Raw genomic sequence first — 13558 nt, 5'->3', positions numbered from 1 at the left:
CCGATGCATCTGAGAAGAGATGAAGATTGGGGGTCTGAATGGCCAATGATAGACCCTCCTTGAGAAGGAGGTTGTGCTTCCACCACAGGAGAGTGGTCTTCATCTCTTGGTTGATAGGGATAGAGACTGCTTCTAGCGTCGAGCCCTTGTCCCAATGAGCTGCAAGATGGAATTGAAGAGGGCGGAGGTGGAGTCTTCCTAGCTCGACAAACAGGGCCAGTGATGAAAGGGTCCCTGTGAGACTCATCCACTGTCTCACTGAGCAATTGCTCCTCTTCAGCATGCTCATGATGCACTCTAGGGCTTGGCTTATCCTGGGGGCCGATGGAAAAGCCCGAAAATCCTGACTCCGAATCTCCATTCCCAGGTACACAATGGATTGGGAGGGAATGAGTTGAGATTTCTCTATATTGACTAATAGACCTAGGTCTCTGATTAAGTCTAAAGTCCAACTGAGGTTCTCCAGACAACGACGACTCGTGGAGGCTCTCAACAGCCAGTCGTCTAGGTAGAGGGAGGCTCTGATGTTCGACAAGTGTAGGAATTTTGCTACATTCCTCATCAGATGAGTAAAGACCATAGGAGCTGTGCTTAGGCCAAAGCACAGGGCTTGGAACTGATAGACAACCTTTCCGAAAACGAATCTCAGGAAAGGTTGGGAGTCTGGATGAATGGGAACGTGAAAGTATGCATCTTTCAAGTCCAACGAGACCATCCAGTCCTCCTGTCTGACCGCTGCTAAGACCGACTTGGTCGTCTCCATCGTGAACGTCTGCTTGGTGACATACTCGTTGAGAGAGCTGACGTCCAGCACCGGTCTCCAACCTCCTGTCTTCTTGGCCACAAGAAAGAGACGGTTGTAGAAGCCCGGGGATTGATGGTCCCGGACTATAACCACTGCCTTCTTCTGCACCAGTAGCGACACTTCCTGTTGCAATGCTAGCCTCTTGTCCTCTTCTTTGTAGTTGGGAGAGAGGTTGATGGGTGACGTGGTCAGAGGTGGTTTGAGGCAGAATGGAATCCTGTAACCGTTCCTCAGCCAACTGACAGACTGTGCGTCTGCACCTCTCTTCTCCCAGGCTCGCCAGAAGATCTTGAGTCTGGCTCCTACTGTTGTCTGGAGAAACGGAGAGTCAGTTTTTTCCTTTTGATGTCCTGGATCCTTTCCTAGACTTGCTCCTGTGAGAGTCTGGACGGGAGCTTCCTCGGCTGGGGGCTCTACCACGAAAGGGCGGTATGAACCTAGTCGCAGGTGTATCAGCAACTGGGGAGCGATAAGTCTTGGGGACTGAGGTGGCAACCTTAGACTTACGAGCTGATGAGGCTACAAGATCGTGCGTATCCTTTTGTATCAGGGCAGCAGACAAGTCCTTAACTAGCTCTTCGGGAAAGAGGAACTTCGAGAGCGGAGCAAAAAGGAGTTGTGACCGTTGGCAAGGTGTAATGCTGGCGGAAAGGAAGGTACACAGTTGCTCCCTTTTCTTCAACACCCCTGATACAAACAACGACGCTAGCTCACCCGATCCATCTCTGATGGCCTTATCCATACAGGACATTAATAGCATGGCAGAATCTTTGTCCGCAGGAGAGGTTTTCTTGCTGAGGGCCCCCAGGCACCAGTCGAGAAAGTTGAACATTTCAAATGCTCTGAACATCCCTTTCAGTAAGTGATCCAGGTCTGAGAAGGTCCAACAAACCTTCGAGCGTCTCATAGCAGTTCTCCGAGGCGAGTCCACCAGACTTGAGAAGTCAGCCTGGGCAGAGGCAGGTACTCCCAAGCCTGGTGCTTCCCCTGTGGCATACCAAACGCTCGCTTTCGAAGCGAGCTTCGTTGGAGGGAACATGAAGGAAGTCTTGCCAAGGTGTTGTTTAGACTGTAGCCACTCCCCTAAGATCCTTAAAGCCCTCTTAGAGGATCTAGCTAGGACAAGCTTAGTATAGGTGGACTTAGCTTGTTGTACGCCCAGCGAAAAATCAGATGGCGGAGAGCGGGGAATAGCAGAGACAAAGTGGTCTGGATAAATCTCCCTGAGAAGAGCCAAGACCTTACGAAAATCAATCGACTGTGGAGAAAGCTTGGATTCGTCCACGTCTGATGAGGGATCAAGGTGTGCCTCCTCATCATCCGACACCTCATCACCAGAGTGTAGCGAAGAGATCGGACAAGAATGCTGAACCGCAGAGTCAGAACGGGTAGGAACAACAACAAAGGTTTCCTCTTCCAGTAACTGTTGAGGGAAAACCTGAGGCTCAGACTGCAAAGGCTGAACAACAGACGAAGCAGAAGGAAGGCGCATGGGTGAAGGAGGTTGACTCCTAGCAAGAGAGGTTGAACCCAAGGGTTGCGCTAGCTGAGCGGAGGACGGAGGCGGAGCAGCCCGTTCCTGTTCCTGTGATATAAGCGGAGCATGATGAGGTTGAGGCTGCACAGAACAAGGTAAAGTTCTCGCAAGCTGAGGCTCCTGAGGCGCAAGTCCAGGGTGTAGAGGAGCTTGCTTAGAGGAGGGTTGAGCTCGCTGCAGCGATGGCTGAGCAGACTGACTCATAGACGGGAGAGGTTGTTGTACCTCAACCGAGAGTTGCACCACTGGTGGAGCAGCAGGGAGAGGCGGAGGATGAGTGTAATAATCCTCCTGATCCCAACGTAAAGGTTGCCTTAAAGAAGGCTGAGGTTGAACACCACTGGGAACAGCGAACTCGGAAAGTGGCTCAACATCGTACGCCTGGCAGATAGCGCTGCGACCAGGCGGAGCGAGCGCAGGCTGGGCGAGCACAGGCGGAGCGAGAACAGGCGGAGGGAGTGTAGGCGGAGGCGGAGGTGCAACACTCTCAGCCCGACACTCACGCATCAAGTCCGAAAGCTGAGCTTGCATGGACTGAAGCAGAGTCCACTTGGGATCGGCAGAAACGAAAGTAGACTGAGGTAAAGCCTTAACAGTCGAGCTCTGTTGTGGCAGAACCTTACTCCTCTTGGGCGGAGTACAGTCGACAGATGACTGAGGCGAGTCAGAGCTGAGCCAATGACTGCAACCTGGCTGAGCACTCGCGGACTGGACTCTACGTTTAAGCGGTCTCGAGACCTGAGACCAACGTTTCTTCCCCGACAGTTGATCGGCGGACGAGAATAAGACGGGCTCAATCGTCTGCAGGTGGGAGTGACGGTCTTTGGAAGACACGCCCGCAACCACCGAGGATAGTTCTGTGCGCCTAACAAGGCCTGCCGAACCCTTATGCCCTTCGACATTGCTTCTCCCCTGGGCATGGGAGCTTGCAAGAGGTCCCGGACTGGGAGGACGACAGGCTCGCACAGAAAAATCCTCACGCACCACACTGGCACTAACACTAGCACTAGGCACTGCACCGACACTAGCACTCGTCACAGCACTGGCACTAACTCCACCCACTGCACTCTTGACCTTCAGCTCTTTAACTTCGGCCATCAGAGACTTATGGTCACTTACCACTGACTCTACTTTATCGCCTAAAGCCTGAATAGCACTCAAAACAACTGACATATCAGGCGGAGGGCACACAGTAGGTTCGGGGGTAGCCACTACAGGGGTAGGAAAAGGTAGGGGATCATGAGGTGAGGAAAACAAAGAAGAGTGAGAAGAACTCCTCCTAACTCTACCTCTCTCTAACTTAGTTGAATATTTTAAAAGACGGACAAATTCCAATTCGGAAAGTCCGGCGCATTCCTCACATCGATTTTCTAACTGACAGGGTCTGTCCCTACAGTCAGAACAAGCGGTGTGAGGATCTACCGAGGCCTTCGGAATACGTCTATTGCAAGACCTACATCGTCTATGGGAGGGAGCTTGCGAAATGTCAGACATCTTGTAAACCAAAGAGTAAGCCAAAGGGGGTTCCAAAAACAAGCAAAAATCGTTAACGTTATATCAGAACTATATAAAAGCTATCTAGCTAATATAAGAAGGATTCCAGTAATGCGACAGCCGTTAATCTGAGAGAATACTTCACCAAATATCCGTGAATAAACTCGAAGACCATAAGCGTATCCCAGAACGTCTTGCCGGAAGCACGACAGAGGAATAATTGAGGAGGTGTCAACAAGAAGTACTTGAGTACCTGGCCACAGGTGGCGCTGGTAAGTACACCCCCTTCTAGTATTGTGATAGCTGGCGTATCCCTCCATATAATTCTGTCGGGCAACGGAGTTGACAGCTACATGATTATCGGGTAAGTTTAATATTGAAAATTATAAAATTAACGTGTGTCGCTACCTAGATTTATCGAAACAGACAATTATAATACTCAACTTGGGAGCAGGGACCTCCAAACCGATTGACATCTTCAAAAACACCGAAACACAAAGCTACGAAAGCAACGTGTCCGAATCTCAATGGTGCTAGAAAAGGAATGAGGGAAGAAGCGTGGGTAGTGGTAGGGGTGGGGGGAGAGAGGGTAGTCATAGTAGAGGGCAGTAGTTGGATATAGAATGGCACCTCGTAGTATCGGGGGATATTGGGGAAGGAGAGGACTAATTGGTAAGGGACCTCTGGTAGTGGTTCTAACACGCCCCAGTTGCTATACCGACACTCTATTGGAGTGAGCGAACTGGTTATATTTCTGGCATTCCATGCAAATTTTTCTCTGGTATATTTAGCAGTATTTATACCTTAGAAATGGTGCTATAAGGAGCATTTCACGGAGCGACACAGGTCGAGCCCAGAAAAAAAACATTTATTATTACCATTCCTTTTCTGTACTGCATTCTACTTTTTATTATTCATTTAGCTATAAATTTCTTATCACATCGATCAAAACCATAAACCCCATGCATTTCAAGTAACCCCTTTCTTTTCCAATGAGATTTTTTCACCTTTCTATAGATGTCTCTTTCCAGCTATTCTCTCAAGGGGTCAACTACTGCACTGCAATCGTTCAGTGGCTACTTTCCTATTGGTAAGGGTAGAAGAGACTCTCTAGCTATGGTAAGTAGCTCTTCTAGAAGGACACTCCAAAATCAAACCATTGTTCTCCAGTCTTGGATAGTGCCATAGCCTCTGTGCCATGGTCTTCCACTGTCCTGGGGTAGAGTTCTCTTGCTTGAGAGTGCACCCATAAACACTATTCTATTTGTTTCCTGACTGAGCTATTCTTCCCTAATGGAGTCCTTGGGCTTACAGCATCCTGCTTTTCCAACTAGGGTTGTGACTTAGCTGGTGGTAATACTACGGCTATTCAGATAAACTAGTCTTCCTCCTTTGCCCAATATTCTTGAACATTAAAAACCAGAGGAAATACAGATGAGGGAGAAATTATACATAAAACAAGCCTCTTCGGACCTTTCTAGCTATTAAAATAGCACTACCAAGGAACATGTTGAGAACTGCCTCAACAATAGCCCTACTGTCATCACTAACCTGATCTTAAACGAACTGCTCATAAGTTTCGTAACTGTTGCTTTCCCATCAACCCATGCCGACTGACTTCAGGGCCCTGACCTTATCTGCTGCCCATCAAAAGTTTCACTTGAAAATGGGGAACTAAACTATATAATCTTCGTACTGACAAATAGATTCAAGTCCTGGACGACTTAAAGGGAGATATTTCTTCATCACACTGTTAAAAAGAAAGAAAAAAAAATATTTGTAAAGGTATGATGGTATGAAAACTGTACTGTATATACGCAGCAAACACAATTTGACCTATATCTATGGTGTACTTTTCTGTACTAAACCATTGAGCAGTAACCTCTACGTGGAGTCAGACATACAGATTTTTTTCACAGCTCCCTTGAATTCTAGGCAATTTCAGCCTAGATCTTCATTTCAACATGTTTCACATCTAATGAGTCTTTCCATTTGCTGTTCCCCCTACCAAACTCTTTCCAGTGTAATTCTTCTTTCCTTCTTTTGTCATATGTCTGATTCAAGCTCTTGACTTATAACAAATCAAAAGATAATGGTCATGTGTGTGTGTGTGGGGGGGGGGGGGGGGGGAAGTGCAGACAAGGGGAAGTGTGGTGAAGCACAACTGAAAATAATATGGATGACATATATATTCCAAAAATTGAGGTGATTAAGAAATTGGATAAGTCAATGAAGTGGTTCAAATGGAATTAAGCGGTGAATAACTCATATAATGGCTCAGAAAGCAAGGTAGAGAAGGGACATGTTAAAGAAGAGAACTGTGCGATAACTCGTTCATTTGAATCGCATATAATTTATCAAAATACCGTTTGAAAAGACATAAGGATGAAATACCTTTTCCACGTACAGTACTAGAAGATTTTATATGAAGGAGTTAACGTACTTCAAATGCTGTACCTTTTCCTTGGAGCTTCTCTTCAGATAAACCTTTCTGTGATCTGCCTCATACACCTCCCCCTTGTTGATGCACCCGCCTCCAGTCTGACCAGTGGCGACGAAGCGCGACGTCCACAGAGCCTGGCGTATGGCGTCGTGCATTTTCGATGTCATGGCAAAAGCTCCTGAAATTGTCATGGAGAATATCAGCACATAATACAGTACAGTAATCAATAAAATCTAATGTATTAAATACAGTAATATATCTAAACATGTACTAGAGCAATGTATAAGCATAATGAATATCAACATCTTCAAGGTTTTAAATGAATTTGTCTAACCCAGATTAAAAATGACAAATTTATAAAGTAATTTGTATTTTCCTAATTATACAAACCTGAGTTCTTTACTCACAGGAGAAGGATAACATCGAAGCTGGGATACGGCAGTTAAAACTTTTAACCCTTTTATCCCCAAAGGACGTACTGGTACGTTTCAATTAACTCATCCCTTTACCCCCATGGACGTACCGGTACGCTCTTGCAAAAAACTGCTATATTTTTTTTATTTTGCATATTTTTGATAATTTTTCGAGAAACTTCAGGCATTTTCCCAGAGAATGAGACCAACGTGACCTCTCTATGATGAAAATTAAGGCTGTTAGAGCAATTTATAAAAAATATACTGCAAAATGTGCTTGAAAAAAAAAAATAACCCCTGGGGGTTAAGGGTTAGAAAGTTCCACATAGCCTGGGGGGTAAAAGGGTTAACGAGGTATAAACACCCGGAAGGTAGTTACCCTGAAAGGTTGTCTCCCCTTTAGCAAACTGTGACCTCAATTAGCTGCGGAAGGTAGTTACCCTGAAAGGTTGTCTCCCCTTTAGCAAACTGTGACCTCAATTAGCTGCGGAAGGTAGTTACCCTGAAAGGTTGTCTCCCCTTTAGCAAACTGTAACCTCAATTAGCTGCGGAAGGTAGTTACCCTGAAAGGTTGTCTCCCCTTTAGCAAACTGTAACCTCAATTAGATTGCAGCCGGCAGAAGAGGCGGGGGCTTTCCCACCACTACCCAGTATCGACCGCCTACTGCTAACATCTATTTGTACGTTTTTAACTGCCAAGTTCATTATTAAAAAACGAAGGTTAGTGATTGCCTTGGAAAAACTACAGGTTTCCACCAGTCCTCTTTATCAAAATCATTCAAATCTCCTTAAAATACATCATTTAATAGTCTCTTGTTTTCTCCATGTCATTGAACTATTGTATAGTTTTACCATAAATTGTCATCGACGCAGAGGCACATGTATATAGAAGGTCCAAACTTACAAATATTTGGTGAAACAAACAAACACAAATCTAACTGAAAATAAGAAAGATAAGATAGAGAAATACCGTAATAAAAAAATATTATATCCTTTAATAGGATAAAAAAGAAAAAACATTTATAATAACCTGATATCTATTTCATAAGAAACCTACTTACACTGCCGCATTCTAAGTTAGACATAATACATACAGGTGGCCGCTATCGTACATACACCCCAGGCCAAAATGTAACAAAAACCAACTTAAAAACAGCTTCTTGGTACAAATTAAGTTCAAGGGGTGTATGTACGATAGCAGCCTCCTGTATTATTATGCCTTAGTTGGAATACGGCAGTGTAAAGGGGGTGGCATGGGACGTTAACTCCCCCCGCCACCACCCAGTTAGCTAAGTAGGTAAGGACACGGCTTGTAGGTTAGATTAGGGGGGAAAGTTTAAGTAAGTTGATGTCCATTTTTAACGAACGCGTGAGGAACTGGCCACTGATGTACAAAGGCTCAAGTTCAAGTTTAGGACCTTCTGTATGTTGCAATCTCGCTTCCTAACCCGGTCTAATCCACAATATCTTTGCCTGTTTAGGTATTGCGTTTCTGTATCCCACTTACCTAACCTAATCTAGGACGGATGGAAGTACTTTCTGAGAGTGATTCGCGGAATCTTCGTAAAGCGTAAAAAGTATTATCACAAATGAATAACTTACTCGACCAGAAGTTCATGTTACTTCCAATAAAAGCTAGTTATAAATACTATAGTACAACTTAATTCCTAGGTCATAATTAATATTAATAGCAAATATCTACACCGAACTAGCTTAGAGTAGCCTAGGCTAGTCTCGGCCTTCACCTAATTATAGCTATTAAATAAAATTATACTGTATATCTACAGGAAATTGTTTCGTAAAACATGTATAATATATATTCATTACTTATAAATATCTATATTTAATTTAAAAGTCTCAGTTCAATTTAAAAACACGTTATGTCTGTAGGAAGCGCCTCCAATACCATGCGAGAAATCGTGTTTCAATATCGGTTAATATCTCAATATATAATTAAGCTTTCAAGCTTTTAATTAATATAATGACACCTATAACATTGAATAACGCTTTAGCTTCATTTATTTTAATTTGACATACTTACAGAACGAAGTTAAATGAAGATAAACATGATAGAGTTCCTAAACAGACAGACATGGCTGCCACTGTGTATTACCACTGGATTATCGTACATGAGCATTATAATTGTCGTTTTTTAACCAAAATCGTCGTATACACTTTCAACATAATTATTAAGGAATTATATGATTGAATTATTCCAAACTGTTTTAGTATAAATGTTTAATTAAACACATACACACATATGTATATACCTAAGGTATGTATCATAGATCAAACCGGACCTAAAAGAATCGCACATGTATGATAATTATCGTACAACTGACACCCCTGCGGTCTTGTTTACAAGACATCTTCTTCTACTTCTTGGGGCGAGAATTGAGAATCCGGGTCTATGGAATTCTCAAAATTATCCTCAATTTTACCTAAAAAAAGCAATAATCGTACACAGTAACTCTGTGTGGAAACGTATTTAGCAAAGTTATAAGATTATCCATAACAATTTCTACGATTTGTGTGAAAATCTATCAGATTATTGGCTAAAACTGGTTCCAAATTTATCATAAAAAGCAATCCTCGTACACAATAATACTACGTGGAGACGTATTTATCCCTGATATATGATTGTCCATACAATTTTTTACGATTTGTGTTAAAATATATCAGATTATTGTCTAAAATTACTACTAATATTACGGTCCATCAAGCATTTGAATATTTAAACGATTGCTTGTTTGATAGAAAATGCTGTGTAAAAAAAATTGGAAACTCTCATTCATTATATGAATAATTGAACAGAAGGGTACCCCAGGGGAGTTTACTAGGCCCGGTTTTATTGTGTATCTATGTTATTAGTCTATCAGAAGTACTAGAGGAGTATGCAGTGAAGTTTAAACTATTGCAGACGATATACATTTTTCATGAAAAGGTGGACAAGCTGACAAAGGTTATAGAATTAAATAAGTTAACATTTCAAACACTGATGGACCCAAACATGAGAAAATGACATATGCTGACAAAGGAAAAAAATCTATTAGTATTAAATTTGTAGATTATATACAATTTTACTGAAAGGGTGGACAAGCTGATAAAGATTATGGAAGCAATTAAGTTAACACGTCAAACACTGATGGACCCCAAAGTATAGAAAATTATATATGCTGATAAAGTCAAGGGAAAAAAATCTACTCGTAATTAGATAAACTAGAATCACTAAAAGGGAATATGATGTTGAACATGCACTGAAGATTAAACCAGTTCTCAATACGAGGTCAACATCAAATGGAAATGCTGGTGAAAAGGTCAGCGAGGAAGAAGTAAACCAAGTCCAAACTATGGTGGCCAACACAGAGATGATAAAAATGGGAAAATTAAACCCTAAAATAATGATTATGCAATGTATACAATGATGAAGATGGAGTGGTAAATTCTTTTATTTTAAAGTGATTGTTACCTGGGCCAGATTTTAAATATGGAAGGGAATATAAGTCTGGTATTCAAGAAAAGTGTTGCAGGTGCCACATAATCACCTATCCCTCACAAAGGTAAGGATATTTCAGAAAAAAAAAAAGATTGCGAGTTCAAGACTAATGACAAATAGAATATATAAACTACACTAAGTTGAACAAACCTTGTGATTATATACTGAATTTAAGAAATTGCAAAGCTTATGATATGGAATTGAAGAAATTGGTATAAAATACGGACCTTGGACACTATGAAAATATTTAATCTGTTATAAAAACAATTCATATTGAATGATAAATGATAAATATCTCGTTCAAGAAGAAACTGAGGACTTTCTTGTTCTATTAAGTGTCACAATAATGTAGGTTTGACAATAAACGCAAGTTTTGTAGTGTGATATGCAAAGTACCTAAGATTGTATACAATAAACTGATTTTATAGGACCTATAGAGAGTAGAGTTCCTCTATACGATGGGAACAGAAAATCAGTCAGAGTGAATTAAGTAAACTTTCTTATTACAAGGATTGACTACTGCAACTCCATTTACCAAAAGCCATCCAAAGTGCAACTTTGGAAATTAAAAAACATAATAAACAGGGGAGTATGACTGATAAAAGGTGCCCCACCCCGAGAAGGATCACCCCTATACTAATTGATTTACACTGGCTGCCTATTAAAGCCAGAATAGAGTTTAAAATATGTACTATAACCCATCAAGTTATAAGAACCGGACGTCCAAAATATCTAAGAGAATTGGTACATATCGTAAAGCCTATAAATTGTGTTGACATGAGAATAGTTACAGATGGTTTCAAATGATTAGAACTTAGATATATGTCTACTTTAGGCTCTAGATCCTTTTAAATATGCGGCCACTAGATTATATAATAAGCTTCCACTAGACATTCGAAAGACGGAAGACATTAAGGCTTTCAAGAGGAAACTGAAGAAGTCTTTCTTGTTCTCGAAGTCTTTCGATAGTGTAAATTTGGCAATAAACGAGCTATGGGAGATGAAATACATACGATAAATGATACTGTGTGATCAATGTTGTTACAGTTATGTATCATTGTAATAATGTACTGTAATTTCAAGTGTTACATGTACTGCGCAACATTGCATCATATTGCTTGAATAAAACGATATGCTTTGTGTATAAGTGAAATGATTTATTTTGATATTAGGATTCAAGCATTTATTAGTTACCTCAAAGATAGGATGTAGTTCTTTATAGTTGGTGTACTGGAGTAGGATTTAAGTCATTTAGGAGCGATGCTCTTTTGTTATTTAGCAATGTTTTGGTTTTGTCAGATTGTTTATAACGCTCCACAGTCCACACACACACTTGGGAGTTGCCTGTCGTAGAGCAATGTTGTCACAAGCTTTATTTAAGTTGTATTTTAAGAATACAACTTGGTCAAAAACTATTAAAACCTTCTAATTGACTGAACTGTCCCTGTTATAGACTTTAACTCTAATTTCTCTCTCTCTCTCTCTCTCTCTCTCTCTCTCTCTCTCTCTCTCTCTCTCTCTCTCTCTCATGTTGGAGCCCTTGTAGGGCTTATAGCATCCTGCTTTTTCAACTAGAATTGTTCTTTAGCTACTACTACTACTACTACTACTACTACTACTACTACTACTACTACTAATAATAATAATAATAATAATAATAATAATAATAATAATAATAATAATAATAATAATAATAATAGACGTTGAGCCTAAATATCCTTGATCAAAAACTTACAATAAAACTGAAAAAGTAAAACGTAAAGCAAATTCAAAGATTGTTATAAAAAAATTCAAAATGCAGTATATAATCTTGAACATATCTGTTTAATGCAATTAATCAGCTGGTGGTATGTGGCATACAATTATGGGCAATGACTTGCCCATACCCATACGTGTGTGAGGAGGGTCGTGAAGACAGGACAAACAGCTGTATAACCCCTTTTTTTACACCGTGACCTTTGACCTTTTTGATAGCACTATACTTTTAACTACTAAGTGAAGTATAACGCATACAATGAGACTGAAAGGATAAAAGAAATAATTGAAGGAAAGAAGAAGACGATGAAAAGAACTGCATAGATAATGTTTGTGACTTATGCAAAGATAATAAGGAACTTTTGCTTTCACGGAGTTAGGAAAGGTAAGAGAACGAGAGGAAAGAGGGGGTGTGGTGAAAATTCCTAGCAGAGAGAGAGAGAGAGAGAGAGAGAGAGAGAGAGAGAGAGAGAGAGAGAGAGAGAGAGAGACCATTATACTTTCAATTACTACTAAGCCACACGTAATATAACGCATTCACTCATTCACAAAGAATTACTTTTATATATAAATGCAATTATTGCCATTCTGTCTGTCTGTCTGTGAGCAACTTTACTAAAAAACTACTGTACCGATTTGGACCAAACTTGCTAGTCACGATTCACCCAAGGATGAACCTGTAACATTTGCAGATAAGGTACATCAAAGTACATATAAGAAGAAGTACTTTGAATGCTCGTATGTTAATCTTTTTTTTTAACATTACGCAAAAACTACTTAACCAATTTCAACCAAATTTGGTGGACACGTGGAGTATGTATAAAGGACAAATCCATTAAATTTTGAGGAAAATAATTCGAAATACAATGACGTAGTGGAGTCAAGATCAAAATAAAGACTGCTTGGCGTGGAGAGGATATGCTCTCTACTGAGTGGCCCCTCTAGTTATATCTGAAATGTCTACTGACGTAATCAAGCAGAATAATATAAGAATATCTTTCTTGAATTATATGTGGGTCTCTAATTATTATCATCACACATTATTATCTTTATTATTTTTACTTGCTAAGCTACAACCCTAGATGGAAAAACAGGATGCTATAAGCTCAAGGGCTCCGACAGGGAAAATAGCCCAGTGAGGAAAGGAAACAAAGGAAAAATAAAATATATCAAGAACAGTAACAACATTAAAATAAATATTTCCTATATAAACTATACAAACTTTAACAAAACAAGAATCCCTTCTACCCTTACCAAGAAGAAAGTAGACACTGAACAATTAGAGTGCAGTAGTTAACCTCTTGGGTGAAGAAGAATTGTTTGGTAATCTAAGCCTTGTCAGGTGTATGAGGACAGAGGAGAATCTGTAGAGAATAGGCCAGACTATTCGGTGTATACGTAGGCAAAGGGGAAAATGAGCCGTAGCCAGAGAGAGAGAGGGATCCAATGTAGTACTGTCTGGCCAGTCAAAGGACCCATAACTCTCTAGCGGTAGTATCTCAAACGGGTGGTTGGTGCCCTGGCCAACCTACTACATATAAAGGACTGACATATTTCTAAAATTTTCCTGCCTGAGATTTCGCAATGACAGATCAATCAATCAATTCTATAAGTC

At 40.8% G+C, this 13558-nt stretch overlaps 1 protein-coding gene across 3 annotated transcripts in view; it reads right to left on the bottom strand.

The window, feature by feature from the left end:
• The window catches only part of LOC137619283 (ketosamine-3-kinase-like), a 43651-nt gene extending 34852 nt beyond the window's left edge, over positions 1–8799 (bottom strand). For 2 of the 3 annotated variants that reach the window (XR_011039886.1, XM_068349450.1), the window contains exons 1-2: positions 8734–8799; positions 6294–6457 (exon numbers count right to left, since the gene is read on the bottom strand). Coding sequence is in view for 1 of the 3 variants with exons in the window: in XM_068349450.1 (XP_068205551.1) it covers positions 6294–6446 (153 nt within the window). In the remaining 2 variants the exon portion in view is untranslated. Of the gene's footprint in view, positions 1–5387; positions 5587–6293; positions 6458–8733 lie in introns of all 3 variants that reach the window. The other variant, XR_011039887.1, reaches the window with a different exon arrangement.
• Between the last annotated feature and the right edge of the window lie 4759 nt (positions 8800–13558).

The sequence above is a fragment of the Palaemon carinicauda genome, chromosome 25 (assembly GCF_036898095.1).
Source record: "Palaemon carinicauda isolate YSFRI2023 chromosome 25, ASM3689809v2, whole genome shotgun sequence".
NCBI classification, from domain to species: domain Eukaryota; kingdom Metazoa; phylum Arthropoda; class Malacostraca; order Decapoda; family Palaemonidae; genus Palaemon; species Palaemon carinicauda.
The sequence above is the reverse complement of the archived record's forward strand: the minus strand, read 5'-3'. Positions and strand labels throughout refer to the sequence as shown.